At 40.1% G+C, this 16565-nt stretch overlaps 1 protein-coding gene across 4 annotated transcripts in view; it reads left to right on the plus strand.

Moving 5' to 3' along the window:
• LOC308385766 (phospholipase D1-like) overlaps positions 1-16082 on the plus strand; it is a 49857-nt gene extending 33775 nt beyond the window's left edge. For all 4 annotated transcript variants that reach the window (XM_080864888.1, XM_080864891.1, XM_080864890.1 and 1 more), the window contains exons 12-26: positions 801-882; positions 1042-1152; positions 1244-1426; positions 1990-2209; positions 6756-6884; positions 6965-7083; positions 7259-7372; positions 8455-8565; positions 8835-8923; positions 9963-10076; positions 10349-10398; positions 11115-11249; positions 12916-13069; positions 13876-13993; positions 14253-16082. In XM_080864888.1, the coding sequence (XP_080721014.1) occupies positions 801-882; positions 1042-1152; positions 1244-1426; positions 1990-2209; positions 6756-6884; positions 6965-7083; positions 7259-7372; positions 8455-8565; positions 8835-8923; positions 9963-10076; positions 10349-10398; positions 11115-11249; positions 12916-13069; positions 13876-13993; positions 14253-14477 (1954 nt within the window). In that variant the 3' untranslated portion in view covers positions 14478-16082. The remainder of the gene's footprint in view (positions 1-800; positions 883-1041; positions 1153-1243; positions 1427-1989; positions 2210-6755; positions 6885-6964; positions 7084-7258; positions 7373-8454; positions 8566-8834; positions 8924-9962; positions 10077-10348; positions 10399-11114; positions 11250-12915; positions 13070-13875; positions 13994-14252) is intronic.
• Positions 16083-16565: the final 483 nt, after the last annotated feature.

Consider the following 16565-nt stretch of genomic DNA (forward strand, 5'->3'; position numbering starts at 1 on the left):
CTTTGCAATCGTGCGAACTGTGTATAGAGAGCGACAGCACTGATCTGTGAGTGATGATAATTTGTGCACCAATTCCTCTGACATCGTCTTATTAATCGTTAGCTTACTATGCAAACATGACAAGTGAAATCTCCCGCAGCAAGCTTAAACATGTGAGAGGTTGATCGCGCAGAGAATCGCTGAGCTTATGTGAGTGCGTGTGTAAAAGCAGCAGGAGAAGTTATGACAAATCAGACTATAAGGCAAAAAGAAAGTGCAGCTTTATGGTTTCATGGACAAAATAATTTCTGTGGCTGCAATATGACGAGCTAAATAACCGGGGCTGCACATAAGTGGTCCGCAGGTGCGCATTCGCTGTCAAAATAAAAAACACGCACAAGGGTTAGGGTTAAATTTAAAAACTGTACTTTTGAGTTAAAATATATATTTATAATTTTAATAAATGACAAATTAAAAAGGCATGAACATTTTTTTTGTATCGAAAAAATATCGAACCGTGACACCAAAGTATCGAACCGAACCGTGAATTTTGTGTATCGTTGCACCCCTAATATATATGTATATAAAAAAATAAGTGTGTGTAAGTGTAATCAAGTATCCTGGAGGCCAGAGTCCGCAGTTTTAAGTCTATTGGTATGCTTCCGGATTAGCTAGAGAGGAAGTAAAGGGAAACAGAAAAGGGAAACCAGAAAACAAGCAAAGTAAGGAACAGAAAAGATGAATGAAAGGAAAGGAGGAGGAAGCGTAACAGTGAGAGTGAACTGAGGGGAAAAACCTTTTTGGCCTGTTTCGTCCCGCAGGCTGAGTCCAGAGATCTTTTTGAAAAGGCCAGTTGTTGAAGGAAACCGATGGCGTCTCGACTGCATACTAAAACGCAAAGCGGTAAGAAGGACGTTTTTCTTAGTTTTTATAGCAAAAGTAAAGCTGTCATGTCAATTTCTCCATATTGATATAATACAAAGTATTTTTCCCTCTTATTTCATCCGAAAGCTAAATTTAAGGTTGTGTCCTGATTCATTGTTTCCCTGCTCTCCTCCACAGCAACAAGGAGTTCGAATCTTTGTGATGCTCTACAAGGAGGTGGAGTTAGCTCTGGGCATTAACTCAGGATACAGCAAGAGAACACTGCTGCGCCTCCACCCCAACATCAAGGCAAGTACACAAGTGTAAAGGCCTTCTGCAGGTTCATAATGGCTGAAACGTTGCATTTCTTCTCTAAATTTTGGGATATTTTGTTCACCAGGTGATGCGCCACCCAGACCACGTCTCCTCCGCTGTGTACCTGTGGGCACATCATGAGAAGATCATCGTCATTGATCAGTCGGTGGCCTTTGTGGGTGGGATTGACCTTGCTTATGGACGTTGGGATGACAGGGAACACCGGCTCACCGATGTTGGGAGTGTGACGCTCTCTCACTTGGAGCAGGTTACTTCTTCAATTTAGTGTCACTTTGTGCAAGAATCAAAACATTTTATAGACCTATTTTCCCATCATCACTCTCCACAGATACTTATCTCGTTTCTTTCAAATAGACTAAAGGATTTAATGCTCTGCTCACATTGAGAAAACCCTGCACAGAAACATACCCAGACAGGTGTTTAGAACCCTCCTCCCATGTTCTGATATTAGGTGCTAATTAACCTCCTTATAACCAAGGGTGTTCCCCAGGGAACCATTCTAGGGCCTCTCAAATTAATAACACTCTTAGCCACAATATCACAAATGCCTACTCCAACTTTTATGTTTCTGATAGAGTGATCTGCTGCTCAAAGTCTTCTTCTAACCAAGCTTTCTATCAACTGAATAACTTTTTAAAAACTTTTCTTAGTAAAAAATATTAAAAACCCAAAAAGAACAGAGGGAAAATGATCTAAAAATGAACCCAATAGTCATAATTAATATAAATTAACTGAATTAACTGGATCAGACTTACATTAAAGAAAGCAGCACAAGAGTGATAATACATCTGTTTTATTACTGTTTATTAGGCTGCAGCTGCCTCTCCCAGCATGGCTGCCCAAGCCAACGGCAGTGGTACGTTTTCCCAGAGCAACGGAAAAGGCGTATTCACTGTGGCAGACTCGATGGACCAGCCAAGGCTAAAGAGTCACGGGAGGTTGAGGAGGACCAGGATGAGCATCAGAAGACACCTGCAGAAACACGGGCTGGCCCATCCCGATAGCGACAGTGACCTGGAGCACGAAGAGTGTGAGTTTTGCAAAAGTGCATGCACAACACAGCAGATGCACAGAACACGCTTATGTCAGGGTGCATGGGTGTACTTTCACTTTAAAAAAACAAAAACTGCTTAGTCGACTTTATGTGCAGAGTGTGTGTCTCTGCAAAAATAAAAGATTTTTGCTCACCGGCGCTTAAATTATGTTGTGTTTTCATCCTTGCCTTCAGTATTTTCACATGGTTTTGATGAAACAGATGCAATTTGTTTAGGTTAGCTTAGGCATGGTAAGACAGACTGTGAGCCACATGGGACTCTATCGGCTAATGATATTGGTATCTGCTGCCTCCATGTCTCCATCACATGCTGCTCTTTTTAAATGTAGTTTCATAGGATGATCTAAAGTGGCTCTTTTGATGTTGGAGGTTGCCGACACATGGGTTAGGTAAACAGTACTGTGTGTTACTGGTGTACGATTCATGCCATTTTGGGAATGACAGTGCTATGGAAGATGATAGGTGACAGAGTGAGGTAATCATCAATAATCAAAGCATCAGCTTTGCCCCCATAAAACTTTGCAAAGATTAATGAAATAGAAAACAGGAATTAAAGACAAATGAATCTAAAACTATTAGTTTAGGTTGTTTTTTGTCTTTCTATGTTAATCTCTTTTAAATACATTTCATCTTAAAATGTAAATTTTTACTAGGTTGATTTATTCCTTGCTTTTATTTTATTTATTTTTTTATTTCCTTTCTTTCTATTACTTTAATAAGAACATTTATTATTATCTGTTTATCTTTATTAAATCAATACATGCATTCTTTCTTGTTAGCTATTTCTTTACTCTCTTTTTGTTAAATTAAAACATTTCTTCCATTGTTTTCATCATATTTGATGGTGGCGTTCGTGCTGATGCTTTTTTTATCTGCCTCGGTCTCGTCAGTCTCTCGTATTATGTGGCCGTCAGAACTGCATCAAGAACAGCTGAAATTAACCTGTAATTAATGAGGTGTTATTAATTAACATGAACTCAAATGCTCCTGCTTAGAGGGAAGAAGGTGATTTGATGTGTGTTTTCATGGGCGCTGCGTTTAGGTTGGTCTGACAGCATCAGCAGCCATCAGGCTCTGATCCCCGGCAGGCTGTCAGAGCCGAGGGTGGCCATACCGCTCGGCCTGTGCCAGGCTGGTGAGTTGGAGGCAGGGTGGCTGCTAGATCGCCTGTTTTGCAGTGTGCTTTGCTGTGGTTTCAGCTTGACTGACATTTGATTCTGTTTGTCAAAGGTCAATCTAAGCTTCTATTTTTTTATTTAACTTTAATTAAGACACGACATTTAATCAAAAGAATAAATGTTATACCAGGAAAACAATTAGTAGAAATTTTTGTGTGCCAATGCAGTCGCTACTGTATGAGTTATCACTAACAAGCAAGCATTAACAGACCTGATTTAATGCTTCCACCTAACGGGCCTCTATGTGAACCATAAGTCCCGTTGATTTTCTAAACAAAACTAAAATCTCACTCAAAAGTCACAGTTTAATGTTCCCGATCGACTGACTTAGAGAGACTTGGAGCTTTTTATTGTCACTGTGCAGTTTCTTGCACAGCGAAATTGGGTAGCTGGACTACAAAGGTGCAAAAGTAAAAAAAAAAAAAAAAAAAAGAGAAAACAATATACAACGAGGGAAAAATAAAAAGCAATATGTATGTGTACATATATACATATATGTGAGTGAACTATATACATGGTGTATGCATTGGAGACATTGAAACAGAAACATTGTGGGGCTGTATACAAGGGCATGCAATAACACGTTTTGATCAAACGACCAAAGGTTCTCAGTGCTGTTATCTAGTCCATTGCACCTGCACACGCAGTGAGCTGAGAGCATGAATACATTCATAAACGTCAAAAAAAGCTAAGAAATGGGGGAGTAAGGGGAAAAAACGCACACACAGAGGGTGAAAACGTGTATTTGTGAGTTTAATGATAAGGAATCAACCAGCCTTCTCTTAAATAACTCACAGCTCAGTCTGATTGTGGCCTGTTTCAGATTTTCCCTTTAATGATATACCACAGCCTGTAATCACTTTCACTCCATTTATTTATTTTTTTAAACAAACACGTTTCTGAGCGTGTTTCGTTCCTGCAGTAAAACAGCTGCTGCAGGCTTTGTGTTTTTAGCTGCAGGAGGCATTTTGTTTGTTTGCCACGTTCATCTACGTTAATCCTGCTGATGTCATATCACAGGGAACGTGATGCAAATTAAACAATAAGGGCAGAAAAATCACCCCTGCTGTTGCTTCTTCTCTTTGTTTGCACATCTGATACAGTTGACCGTATGAATATGTTTTTGAAATGAGCCTCCAGCCTGGCGGGTAGGTGAAGTGATTGTAGTGCAAACAGGGTGAGTGGAGTTCAGTCTGCTTGCAGCCTCTATGTCCTGTCCTCCTTCCAGCTGCTGTTTCATGTCTTTAAAATGGCTGTTGAAGCATTTTCAACACCCATATATCACTGACAGAGTCTCCATGGCTCTCTAAGATAAGCTGCACTGTAAAATTGAATTAGTTCCCAGAACTTAAAAAGACTATGCAAACTCATTGCCTCAAAAAACAAAGTGAAGTTTACTTAAGATAACGTTCATTGCAGGTATACAGTACTAAGAATAGCCAGGTGTTTCTGGCACAATACTAAATGTTTACCCTCTGATAATCATTTCAAGTTCTACTAAATTAAAAAATAATTTGTGCCAACTTAAAAAAATCACATTTTTTATCATCCTTGAAATTTCTAGTACAGCATTTATATTAATATAACACTGAATACAAGTATCATTCAAAAAGAACTCATTTGCTTTCTTAAACATTTTTTTCCTGCATTTGCTGTAGAACAGACCTCAAAGTAGACAATCTCAGGCTCCCTCCCCACCGGAGAGGCGACATTCAATGTCCCACCTGTCAGTCTGGATAGCCCTGACCACCACCCAACACACATTAATGTCAGGAAAGCATATTTTTAAAAAGAGCTATGTTCAAGAACTTTTCATTGTGATTATTTGTATAATAATTTGGACACAAAGCAAATTTAACTGTTCAAAAACTTGCAGACTTCATTATATATTGTGCAGACAGTGTGGACCCTCTAAACCAGGGCTGGGTAACTCCAGGCCTCGAGGGCCGGTGTCCTGCAGGTTTTAGATCTCACCCAGAGTCAACACACCTGAATCCAGTGATTAGTTCATTATCAGGCCTCTGGTGTAGACACCTCTGCTCTAAACTAAGTTTGTGCGATATGATTTTTCAAGAAATGCAGATTAAGCTGTCGTTGTTTGTATTTACTTACACAGGATGTCTTGTGGAATTAACTCATCAGTGACTGCATAGTGCAGTCATAACGCAACTCTAATATCAGAAGGCAGGAAACGATCAATAAAGAAACAAGTTCCCCAAAGCAAAGAACAAATGAAACAAGAAGTAAAACAGGTTGATCTGCAGTATAATTACAGTTGCAGTTATTAGCAATTGTCACTGACAATTACTAATATATTGGAAAACCAAAATACTTCCCACTCAGGTTATGTCTCTCTGTCCAGCAACTGCTTTTCTAGACTCAGTTTGATAAGTAAGAGTTTGATGTAATGTGTGCTGTGCTGGTCCTGAGCCTCAAAGACTGTAAGAAGCAAGCAGAGGGAGAAAAACCATTTAGAAGCTGATTTGATCCTTAATAGCTGTGCAGACCCCATACAACCACATTAGACTAACACATTTAGTATTAAAAACATCATCTATTGCTGTGTCTGAATGTGTGTTATTGGCACTGTCAGTTTAGGCCTAAAGAGATATGTGTGTTAAATTAGGTGGTTTTATTTTTTAATGTAATGATTACATGCTTGTTAAAAGAGTCCATGTCCAACTTGTGGGATCTTTATCCCACATAAAAATGTATAAAACGACTTCAGGTGACTGTTGTCTAAGGAGCTTGGAAAGAACTGTTGTTGTTAATTGGCGCTACATAAACAACATTTAATAATTTAATAAAAAGCCAATGCTCATGTAAAGGTATTAAACCTATTTTTAAATGGCAGGCTTTTTTTTTGTTTGATTGTATGAAAGTGTACTTTTCATTTGATCTATGACCTCAGTAAACACTTTCCAGATCAGTTTATGGCCTCTATTGATCCACGGCCACTATTAAAATATGGTCCTTATTTGTATCACTTTGGACAATAAATCTCACGTACCGTGCTGACTCCATCCATCTCTGATATACAGTTTAACTGTGGTGTGTGCTTGGATGTGTATTTTTGTCAGCAGCAGTATCTTTGAAAATCCCACCATGAAAATGGTGCGTTGTTTAAACAGCACAGGTGCAACATCAGGAAAACTGAAATGCTCAAAGAAGAGACCGTTGTTATCATTGTATATTGACCATATAATGGTTTCAAATAAGTATAATAAGAACTGGTCAAAAATGAACTCCCCAGGTTGGGTGAACTCACTGAAATAGCTTTTATAAGAATAGTTCATTGTCTTCTTTTGATGATAGATAATTGATCAATATCAATTGTTTTTTAGCCTCTGACCCAGTGCAAAATGAGCCTGCGGGGGTCAGAGAGTTGCATGGGAACACGCGATTCTGGCACGGGAAAGACTACTGCAACTTTGTGCACAAGGACTGGATTCAGCTAGATAAGCCTTTCGATGGTAAGCACATCATTGATGGTCTCACTCTTGATGCAGGATGCTTTTCTTTAGGTCTGAACTTCCTGTTTCTGCTTCTTTAGATTTCATAGACAGGCACAAAACTCCCAGAATGCCTTGGCATGACATCGCCTCAGTGGTTCATGGGAAAGCAGCTCGGGATGTGGCCAGACACTTCATCCAGCGGTGGAATTTCACTAAGGTTGGGGGTCATGCTGCTGCTGCTTCAGTCTGAATAAAAATGACAGAACTGGGAAAGTTGTGATCAAAAATTATGTGATCCCTGGTTGAACTGACTTGCACTAAACAAAGTCTGCTTGATTTTCATGACTGTAGAAGAAAAAGTTGATGAGATCTCTTTTCTGTTGCATTACCAGCTTGTGAAGCCAAAGTACCGCTCCCTGTCATACCCATATCTGCTGCCCAAGTCTCACACCACTGCTGGAGAACAGCGATACCAAGTCCCCAACTGCATCCCCACCAAAGTACAGGTTAGTAGAGGTACTAACCCCCAAGTAGGCTATTTTGGGGTTGTTGTTATTTTTGCTGGCTTAGCTAATAGTCATCTGGTGTCAGTTATGTGCCTTAATCTTCGGTGAATTAATTAGTTTTACATTAATTGTAAAAAGTTGAAGCTACAAACATTGGTTTATATACTGTAATATACATTATTATGTAGTTTGTTGTGTCCGGATCAGCCGGTTTCTCACTTTTCAGACAGGAGCTTTATAATTATTAGGCCAGAACTTTGCCACTTGAACTGACGTGGCGTCCCCCAGAGCTCTGCCTTAGGTCCAATTATGTTTCTATTCAAGTCAATTCAGTTTTATGTATATAGCGCCAAATCACAACAGCAGTCGCCTCAAGGCGCTTCATATTGTACAGTAGATCGTACAATTGTACACGATTCCTTTTGCACACACATCCTTTCATTTCCATGAAGATAATATTCAGTGATTCATATCAAATAACCTTCGTAGAGTTTGACTGCATTGTCTTGTGGTCAGTTTAGGATCACATCAGTTGTGAATAAGATCTTTATTGTCCTTGCTTGGGGTTCTTCCCCAACTCAGAGGTAGAAATCCACTGTTTTCTGGCAGAGAACCAAGACCTCGTACTTGGAAACTGTACAAGGTCAGACTTGGAGGTGCTGACTCTCATTCCAGCTGCTTCACGTTCAACTGCAAAATACCTGCTGAAGATCACACTGAAATCAAATCAACAAAACATCATCTGAGATACAGTTCAGAGGTTCCCAAAACATAAAAAAGGAATGTTAAAAATGTTATAAATTTTCTACATAGTTATTTGTTTGTAATTTATTTGCTAACCCACATCAGGTTATTCAGCATGGAAAAATTGAGCAGAATAAAATCAAAATATGGGAATAAATGGGAATGCCAACTAGCTGATAACCAAATATAGAAACATGTTCACAAGGAACAGTTTCCAACTTTTTTGTAAAAGCTGAAATAAACATAAAAAGGTAATAAATCTTGTCTGCGAAGTTTCCTCTGAGTGACAGGAAACAGAGTCTGTGACTTATTCCCATCGCTAATCTGTGTTCCCTCAGATCCTGCGCTCAGCTTCAGATTGGTCTGCTGGCATCAAATACCATGAAGAGTCCATCCACAATGCCTACGTTCACGTCATCAAGAACAGCCAGCACTTCATCTACATAGAGGTTTTCATTTTTACACATATAACACCTTCCTGTAGTAGAAGTATAACAACAAAAGTAGAAATTGTTTCTAAACGCTGCAACATAGAAAGATACCAACTTGATTTTTAAAGCTTCAGCCTTATTTTGGCTTCATGTTCTTGCAGAATCAGGTCTGCGTATGCAGCATGAAGCTTTGATATCCATAGGAGCACTTCGCTTTTCTTCACTGTGCAGAAAATATTTGTGACCTTTGTACAGGATATAAGAATGTTTCTGTTTTTATCTCCCAGAATCAGTTCTTCATCAGCTGTGCCGACAACAAATATGTTTTCAACCAGATAGGAGACGCGATTGCAGAGCGCATCATTCGTGCGTACAGGTAAAACACAGATGCACACGCACACAGCGTAACGCTGAAAGAACACACAGTTTGTCGATGTTTGTGTGGCTGCTGTGTGTTTAGAGTAAAAACACTCCAATGGACTCGACACTCGCTCTGGTTTATTGTGACATTATTTCCTAGAAACACAGTGTTTGTGTTGCTCTGTGTACCTTCCACATGTTTAACAGATGAACTCGGTCTGACACAGTCAAAGAGCTCTTTGGATACTTTCCTTTTGGTTCTCCTCTCTGTGATGTTTTGCTGGCGGGAAGTTTATTCTATCCTGCAGAAACACAAACCTGCCCCGACGTCTCTGTGGCTTCAGTTTATAAACAGTCCAGGATGGGTTTTTGATGAACCTTCCAGCTTTAGTGGATGCATACGCAGGAAAACATGTGTAGCATAATTAATGCATAATTCATTTAAAGATCTTTAAAATGGCCACACTCTGAAGTTCAAATTCTTAATCAAATCTTTTTATTTACACTATAGCAGATGTGGGGTTTTTTTACCCGCATAGATACGTTTTTATCTGAGTTTATGCTTCACATCCGTTTTTGCACCAACTTCCTGGGCTCAAAGTCAAAGTTGTGCACAAGAACAATGTCCATTCTGGAAAATTCACAGACTGCTTGTTGTTGTACAGTTATTTAGAGGATTGTTTTGATTTTATAGTCATGTTTAGAAGGACTGAAGTACCTCTTCCTCCTCTCAAGTTACTGAGCTCGTTAAAATAGCCTTTAATGAGTGAAGCGCGAATATAACCCTCTACCAAACTATTGGATATTTCGGATGTTCTGGTCCTGGAGGCACTGATCTTTGTTTGATGGCATCTTGGATAAGGTTGCCAAACGGATGGACAGTTGATGGATGTTTAATCACCACCTGAAGTGTCAAGCCTGGTAGCGAACTCTGCAGTTGAGGGAAAAGCTGCCAATCATTGGATGTCATCAAATAAAGACAAACGAGTCTAAAATATTGTGAAAAGCTTCATAAATACACTGAAATGTTGTGATTTTCTATGTGTGATTTTTAGGGCGGGTAAAACGTATCGTGTTTATGTGGTGACGCCACTGTTGCCGGGCTTTGAAGGAGACATCAACACTGGAGGCGGCAGCGCCATCCAGGCTGTCATGCACTTCAACTACAGGTGTGTGTGTGTTTGTAAGTAACAAAGAATGAGCCACGTTAAACCACTGCCACACCTTACCTTTTAACACACACACCTGTTAGATCTGCCGTGTGTGTGGGTGCTGTGTGCCTTCACTCCGTTCCTTTTTTTGTTGAAGCATTTTTTTCTCGCCCACATTCTTGAGTAAACAGGCAGCGCTTCCTGTTCAAACATGCTGACACACACAGAGCCTTGTGTTGTGTGGAATGTGGACTTGCTGCTAATCCTCCTCTGTCTCTCTGTCCCTGCAGGACCATGAACAGAGGAGACCACTCCATCATTTCCCAGCTCAAGAAAGAGAGTAAGTCAGCACTAACTGCAACACCCTGATGGTTACAGGGTGTCACGTAGCCGCTCTGGTTGGGACTATGAGCTCTCTTTGCACTGTATGCACTGTATTTTCCATCATTGTGTCACAGCCTTTAACATATGTAGGGTTAAGTTAATAAATTAGTTCTGAAAAAAGCAGTTTATTTACAGTCAGCTGAATCTTAGATAGACTTTTAATCTCAAATCCTGTTTATCGTGTATATTTGTGCAGTAATGCCTAAAGCTTGGTTTATACTTCTGCGGGAAATCTACGTCCTAACTTGTGTAGTAACCAGAAACTCCTTTTATCCCTAAAATGACACCGTCCATGCCATTCAAGTCATTGCAGCGCAGTGTTAAAATGGGATTCCAGTTACAGTGTAGATTGTTACAGTTACAGTAACTTCAGCAATGTTTTCCTGTAAATTGTAGTTGTAGCAATGAAGCTCTTACCTGAGTCGGTTTGAACATTTTATTCGTAGTTCCCTCGCTCACTTCGGTTTCATTTGTATATCACCAACTCACACTTTTATATTGTAAGATAAATAATCGATAGTATTAGCCAGAGAAGCGCATCAGTCAGTTCCTTATGAGCAAACACTAGGTGACGGTGTGGATTTTCTGCTCTTTCTATACAATTTCAATGATCAAAACCCCCAAACAGCTAAAATACTGATGTGATTGTAACTGTGTGGTGTTTGCTTGCAGTGGGAGATAACTGGATAAACTACATCTCCATCGCTGGTCTGAGGACTCACACTGATCTGGAGGGGAAGCTCGTCACTGAGCTCATCTATGTCCACAGCAAGATGCTCATCGCGGACGACAACACCGTCGTCATCGGTGAGCAGCTTCAACTGAGTATAGGAATTAAATTCCACCCTGAACATGTATAATAGAGAAGCGAGAAATGAGAGCTGCAGAGTGAGACGTGTCAGAAGATTTTAGATGTTTTTAAAATGGTTCAAAACAAAGTCACGACTCAGTTTCCACAAGATAAGACTGTTTTCAAAGATGGAGAGAGATGAAATCAAACACCTGTTTCTGATGAGAGTTTGTCTTTTGTGCAGATTAGTGGAAGATGCTGTGCTTTACAGGAAGCTGATGATCTATTCGGTTTATAAGTTCATTTAAAGACGCGTGCTTCCACAACTCTGGTTTTATTTGGAAATTGCTATAAGAGTTTTAATAATTTAATTCAGAATTACAGAATTTCCAATAAATAGTATAATTTATACATTATTTTGATCACTGATGTCATAGTAGCTGTAAAAGACAATAAGTTTTCTTATTTTTGCAAATAAATGTTTGAAGTAAAAGACAAAAATGAGTGAATCTAAGGAAATTACTGAAGTGGATTCCTTAGATTTGACTTCTTGGTTTGTGTGTTATAAAATCATCAGGATCATTTCATGTAAACAACCAAACGCAGGGTATTACATTTTTGTTTGTTTGTTTTAATATTAAATGATGCCGTTTAAAAATGTTACCTTCTTACTGTGGACAGTTTCAGAGTTTCAGGCGCTTGAATTAAAATCTCGAGGTTTTAGTTCAGGTTTTAAACCCACTGTGGGAGGGCACCACTTGTGGCCACAAGTGGTGTCATCTAAAGCCACTTTTTTATATATCGAGATATAAAATGAGACTGATGGGTTAATTTGGGAGGCAATGATTGAGTTTCTCAGATGTTTTCATAAGAAAGGCCCAGAGTGTTGTGTACGGATAATCTGAGAGTCGTTGACACCCGGACGGATGTGGTGGTGATGGGGAGGAGAGTTAGTACAGTAGATTTCAAAGGCAGAATTATCTGATAATGTGGTGACATCAGTATTATAAATATTGGTTGACAAAGTGGGGAAGTGATGGTTAAAATAACAAAAATACTCGGCCAGAATAAAGAGATAATCTGAGGGAGCAGAACTTCCTCCTCCAAACTTCATCTCAAGATCTCTTTTCTGTGAATCATCTCTAAGCTTAGGTGATAGTTGGCAGTAACTCTTGACCACTGAACAGTGTCAGCATCCTATAATACTGTCAGGATATGTTGCTGATGTCTTGACTGTTTTGTTGCTGTTTGCATCGTAAGTAAATTTAGGAATAAATGCGTTTTTCTCGGTTTTTAAATGGAAAGTTGGTGCTTTTATTTTGCCCACACCCACAAAGACAAGTTTAAAAGAAAAACATTTCCCTAAAAAGCTGAATTAGCACAAGAAAGTAAAAGTAAACTTTTATTTAACAAAAACTCTCCTGTTGAATTAATTGTAATTAAGTCTTTTAGTGTCTCGTGGTAGTTTTAGTGAAATGTATTTGTTTAGCTGCAGGTCTTATGATTAGGATGTGATTCTAACATAAAGTGAAGTGAAAACCTCCAGTACACTCAAACTGGCTGTGAGAGAGCTGCAAACAGCCTGAACAGCAGAAACCTAAACAGTCTAAAATCCAGTGTTGCAGCGCCCCCTGCTGGTGCTTTCTGTCCCCTGACGCCTGGTTTGATCCTCGGTTTCTTCAGGTTCTGCCAACATCAACGACCGGAGCATGCTGGGAAAGCGGGACAGTGAGGTGGCGGTGATCGTGGAGGACTCGGAGATGGTGGACTCGGTGATGGGCGGAGAGCCGTACAAGGCGGGAAAATACGCCCTGCAGCTCCGGCTCGAGTGCTTCAAGTACTGAAAAATGTGCAATTACACATTAGAAAGGCTTATTTGACAGAAACACTGATTATTTAATGATGATGATAACTGGAAACATACATTCTCAAATCAGCTGTCCAACGCTAACGTGGTGAAAGAATGGGAGGTTCAGTCCCAGCCTGAAGGAGCGTGTTTGAGGCAAAACCCTTCTTTCAGATTCATTTAATATTAGTGCATTACTGCTCTCTTAACCTCCTTGTTTTCTGACATGGATTCTGCTCTTCACCACCTCTCACTGGGTGCAGATTTCAAACTTCTCAGACTTTCAAACAGTCTCAGACTGCACACCTCTGCCAGTTTGGAAATTTCCCTTCACATCACGCACGACTTGAGTTTCTGCATCCATACTGACATCTAGATCCTGATTAGTTAGTTACATTGTTGTCTTTCAAAAAGAAAAAAAGAAACCAGAGAACAGATAAAGAGGTGTGATAGTGCAAACATCCACACAGTCACTGCTTCTTAATATGTGGTTCAATCCATGAAATTAAACAATCCAGATGTGACTGAAGTGCAGCCTTTAAGCTTTAAGTTATGCTATATTGTATCCATTTTTATACATAGTCCTTATTTGCCTTTTAAATTCTTTTAAAGTTTGTCTCGAAGTAAATGTGTAATTTTTGTATGACTATTATATTCATTTTCTACCCTTTAAGTCTCTTGGTTGTTTAATGTTATGATGAAATGTAAAGATTTTAAAGCAGGTTGTTGCTCTGTTTTTACTTATTATATTGTTCAGTATATCTTTGTGTGTCTCACCCTCCTCCTGTGTCCATCAGGACGATCCTCGGCACTTACACAGATCCCACCATCGATGTTTCGGATCCAATCAGCGATCACTTCTACAAGGAGGTCTGGATGTCCACCAGCGCTCGCAACGCCTCCATCTACCAGCGAGTGAGTGTACTCCTTTGTATTCAGCTCAACTTTTTCTTTCTTTTTCTAAAATATATTTTTTACATGAGTTTTCTATTATTTAATGGATGATTTAGTCAATATTAAAACTACAAGCATATCAGCTGAAGGTAAAGCTGAACTTTTCCACTTGCTGTCACACAGTCATGGAGGAATACTATAACTACATAATCAGTCATAGATCCTGAATAATGACATGAAAAAATTGCTCCAAGCTCCTGTTTCTCTCCTGCTCCTCCAGGTTTTCCGCTGTCTGCCATCCAGCGACGTCCGTAACATAATGGAGTTGGAGGGCTACCTGGCCAAGGCCGGCCTGGACAAGGAGGACCCGGCTCGGGCTCAGGAGGAGCTGAAGAAGATCCGTGGCTTCCTCGTTCAGTTTCCTCTTCAGTTCCTGTCTGAACAAAACCTGCTTCCACCCATCGGCTCCAAGGAGGCTATGGTGCCCATGGAGGTCTGGACCTGAGGCAGAGGGGGCACGTCTGTGTTCGTTGAGTGGAAGGTGGATAGAAAACACTCTGACGCCATTCTGGAGGTCTGACGGGGCTCTGACCAAAAACAGATGAGGTCATGCTGGAGCTTTTTAAATGTTATGATCTCTGTTTCACATCATAGATTATAGCTCATGATTGCATGTTAAGAAGACAGCATCTCCCTGAGTTGAGACTCTCAGGAGACATTTACTTTTAAACTGTAATCTGATCATGGCAACATGAGGAGTTCTCAGTGATGAGTATTTGGATTTAGACTCTCCACAAACACACAGACCAATGTCAAAAATGCTGACATGTTCACAGAGAGCAGAGACTGGAAAAATGAAGTAATCATAGATAAAATCATACATGAAGTTTAAATGATAAATAAATGTATTGACAACAGGCAATTTATGTGATTTAAATAGATTACCTGGCAGCCTCAACAGGCGTGCCACAGGAAAACAGGTGTGGTCAAAACCGTTTAAAATGGTTGTGTCACACAAGGAAATCACAGAAATCGGAGATTATTTAGAAACACCTACTAATTACTGTGATGAGCTTTAAGCTGCAGCTTTAGAGGAATGTCTGCCCTTAAGGCAGAAATATTTCTGGATACTCATGTCAATAAAGCAGGAACTAAAATGCGGTCAGTTCCCCAAATTTTGTCCAACCAGGCTTTTGTGTGTTTGTTCAAACCCACATTTGTTTGAGTTACACTAATCTGAAAAAACTCTAATAAGCTCCAGTTTCTAAACGAATATACGAGACCACACCTGAACATACATCAAGCAGCCACAACATTAAACCTTCTGACAGGTGAATCACATCTTGTGAAAAAACAGTGCTTTGCTGAGAAGCTTTGAGTCCTGGCATCCCATCAAAAGATAGTTGCAGACTAAATGCATACACCCTTTTATGTTACCAACACTCCCTGACAGCAGCGGTCTCGTCCCAGCATGATGAAACATGACGCAAAACCTTCCCGGGAACACGATCTCCACCTAGAGGCCAAAACTTCTAAACTCCACTAAAATCTGGTCGACCATCAGCAGGATGAGCCAGAGCAGGCAGAGCAATCAATGCAGCCCACATTATTAAAGGACAGTCATTAGGGTCGGGCATGGACCTCAAGTCCTGGGCAGTTTTTGCTTTGTGGAGGAGACCACTGCTGTTGCAACGGGTGGTAGCATGTAGATGTGCATGAGCTTGGTCTGCAGAAATCGTGATACATACCAGGGCCCTGGGGCAGAATCTTTAATTGCATCAAAATTACAAATGTTATTCATTTAAACTGCCAGGACTTCTGTTCTCACAGCCTGGGGTGACCACATCATGACTGTCCCCACTTTGTGACATCATACAGAGCCAATAGTGGAAACATTTTTATAAACGGAGGGTTTGGAGCAGTGTGAGTTTTGGGCTCAGCCATGTTTAACATGACTATCCACCATCTGATTTATGACAGAAGGTGGACAGACCTAAATGTTGTGGCTCTTTGGTGTGTGTTACTTTCTGTGTTTAGTAGCTCCAAAAACCAGAATTGACTCTTTGTTACAGACATACAGCAGTTTTGTTTACAGCCTTGTAAACGTCACCTCCAGATGTAACATCTATGAACCTAACCTTACAATGTTCAAAGACTGAGAGAGACTCCACAGCTTCCCAGAGCTCATATGTGCACACAGGTTGCTTCTGAACAGAAGCAACAGACATGGGCGTACAAACCAGCAACAGAGGGAGTGATGGACTCTACAGTGCCTGAAAATCTAGGCCTCGTGTTTACAGGAAAAAATGAAATTCCCCTGTCACCGTGAAGCTATTACTCTACCTTTTTTGTTTGTTTTTTAAGTACAGCTTGAGCCTCCGTTCTCTAACAACACTATGCAACGTCCAGCTCTGACTCTTCTGCTTTCAAAAGACACTAAATCGTTAAATCCAGCAGAGCAGAGGCGGGGATGAAGAGCCGGATCGAGCTGTCGGGCGTCTCTGCACATGTTTTCCTTTTAAACTTGTCTCATGTGGCTGCTTTTAATATTTATGTCAAACAGGAAATCAAACGTGCCAAAGATGACGGACTG

Source organism: Rhamphochromis sp. 'chilingali' (assembly GCF_963969265.1).
Source record: "Rhamphochromis sp. 'chilingali' genome assembly, chromosome: 18".
NCBI lineage: Eukaryota > Metazoa > Chordata > Actinopteri > Cichliformes > Cichlidae > Rhamphochromis > Rhamphochromis sp. 'chilingali'.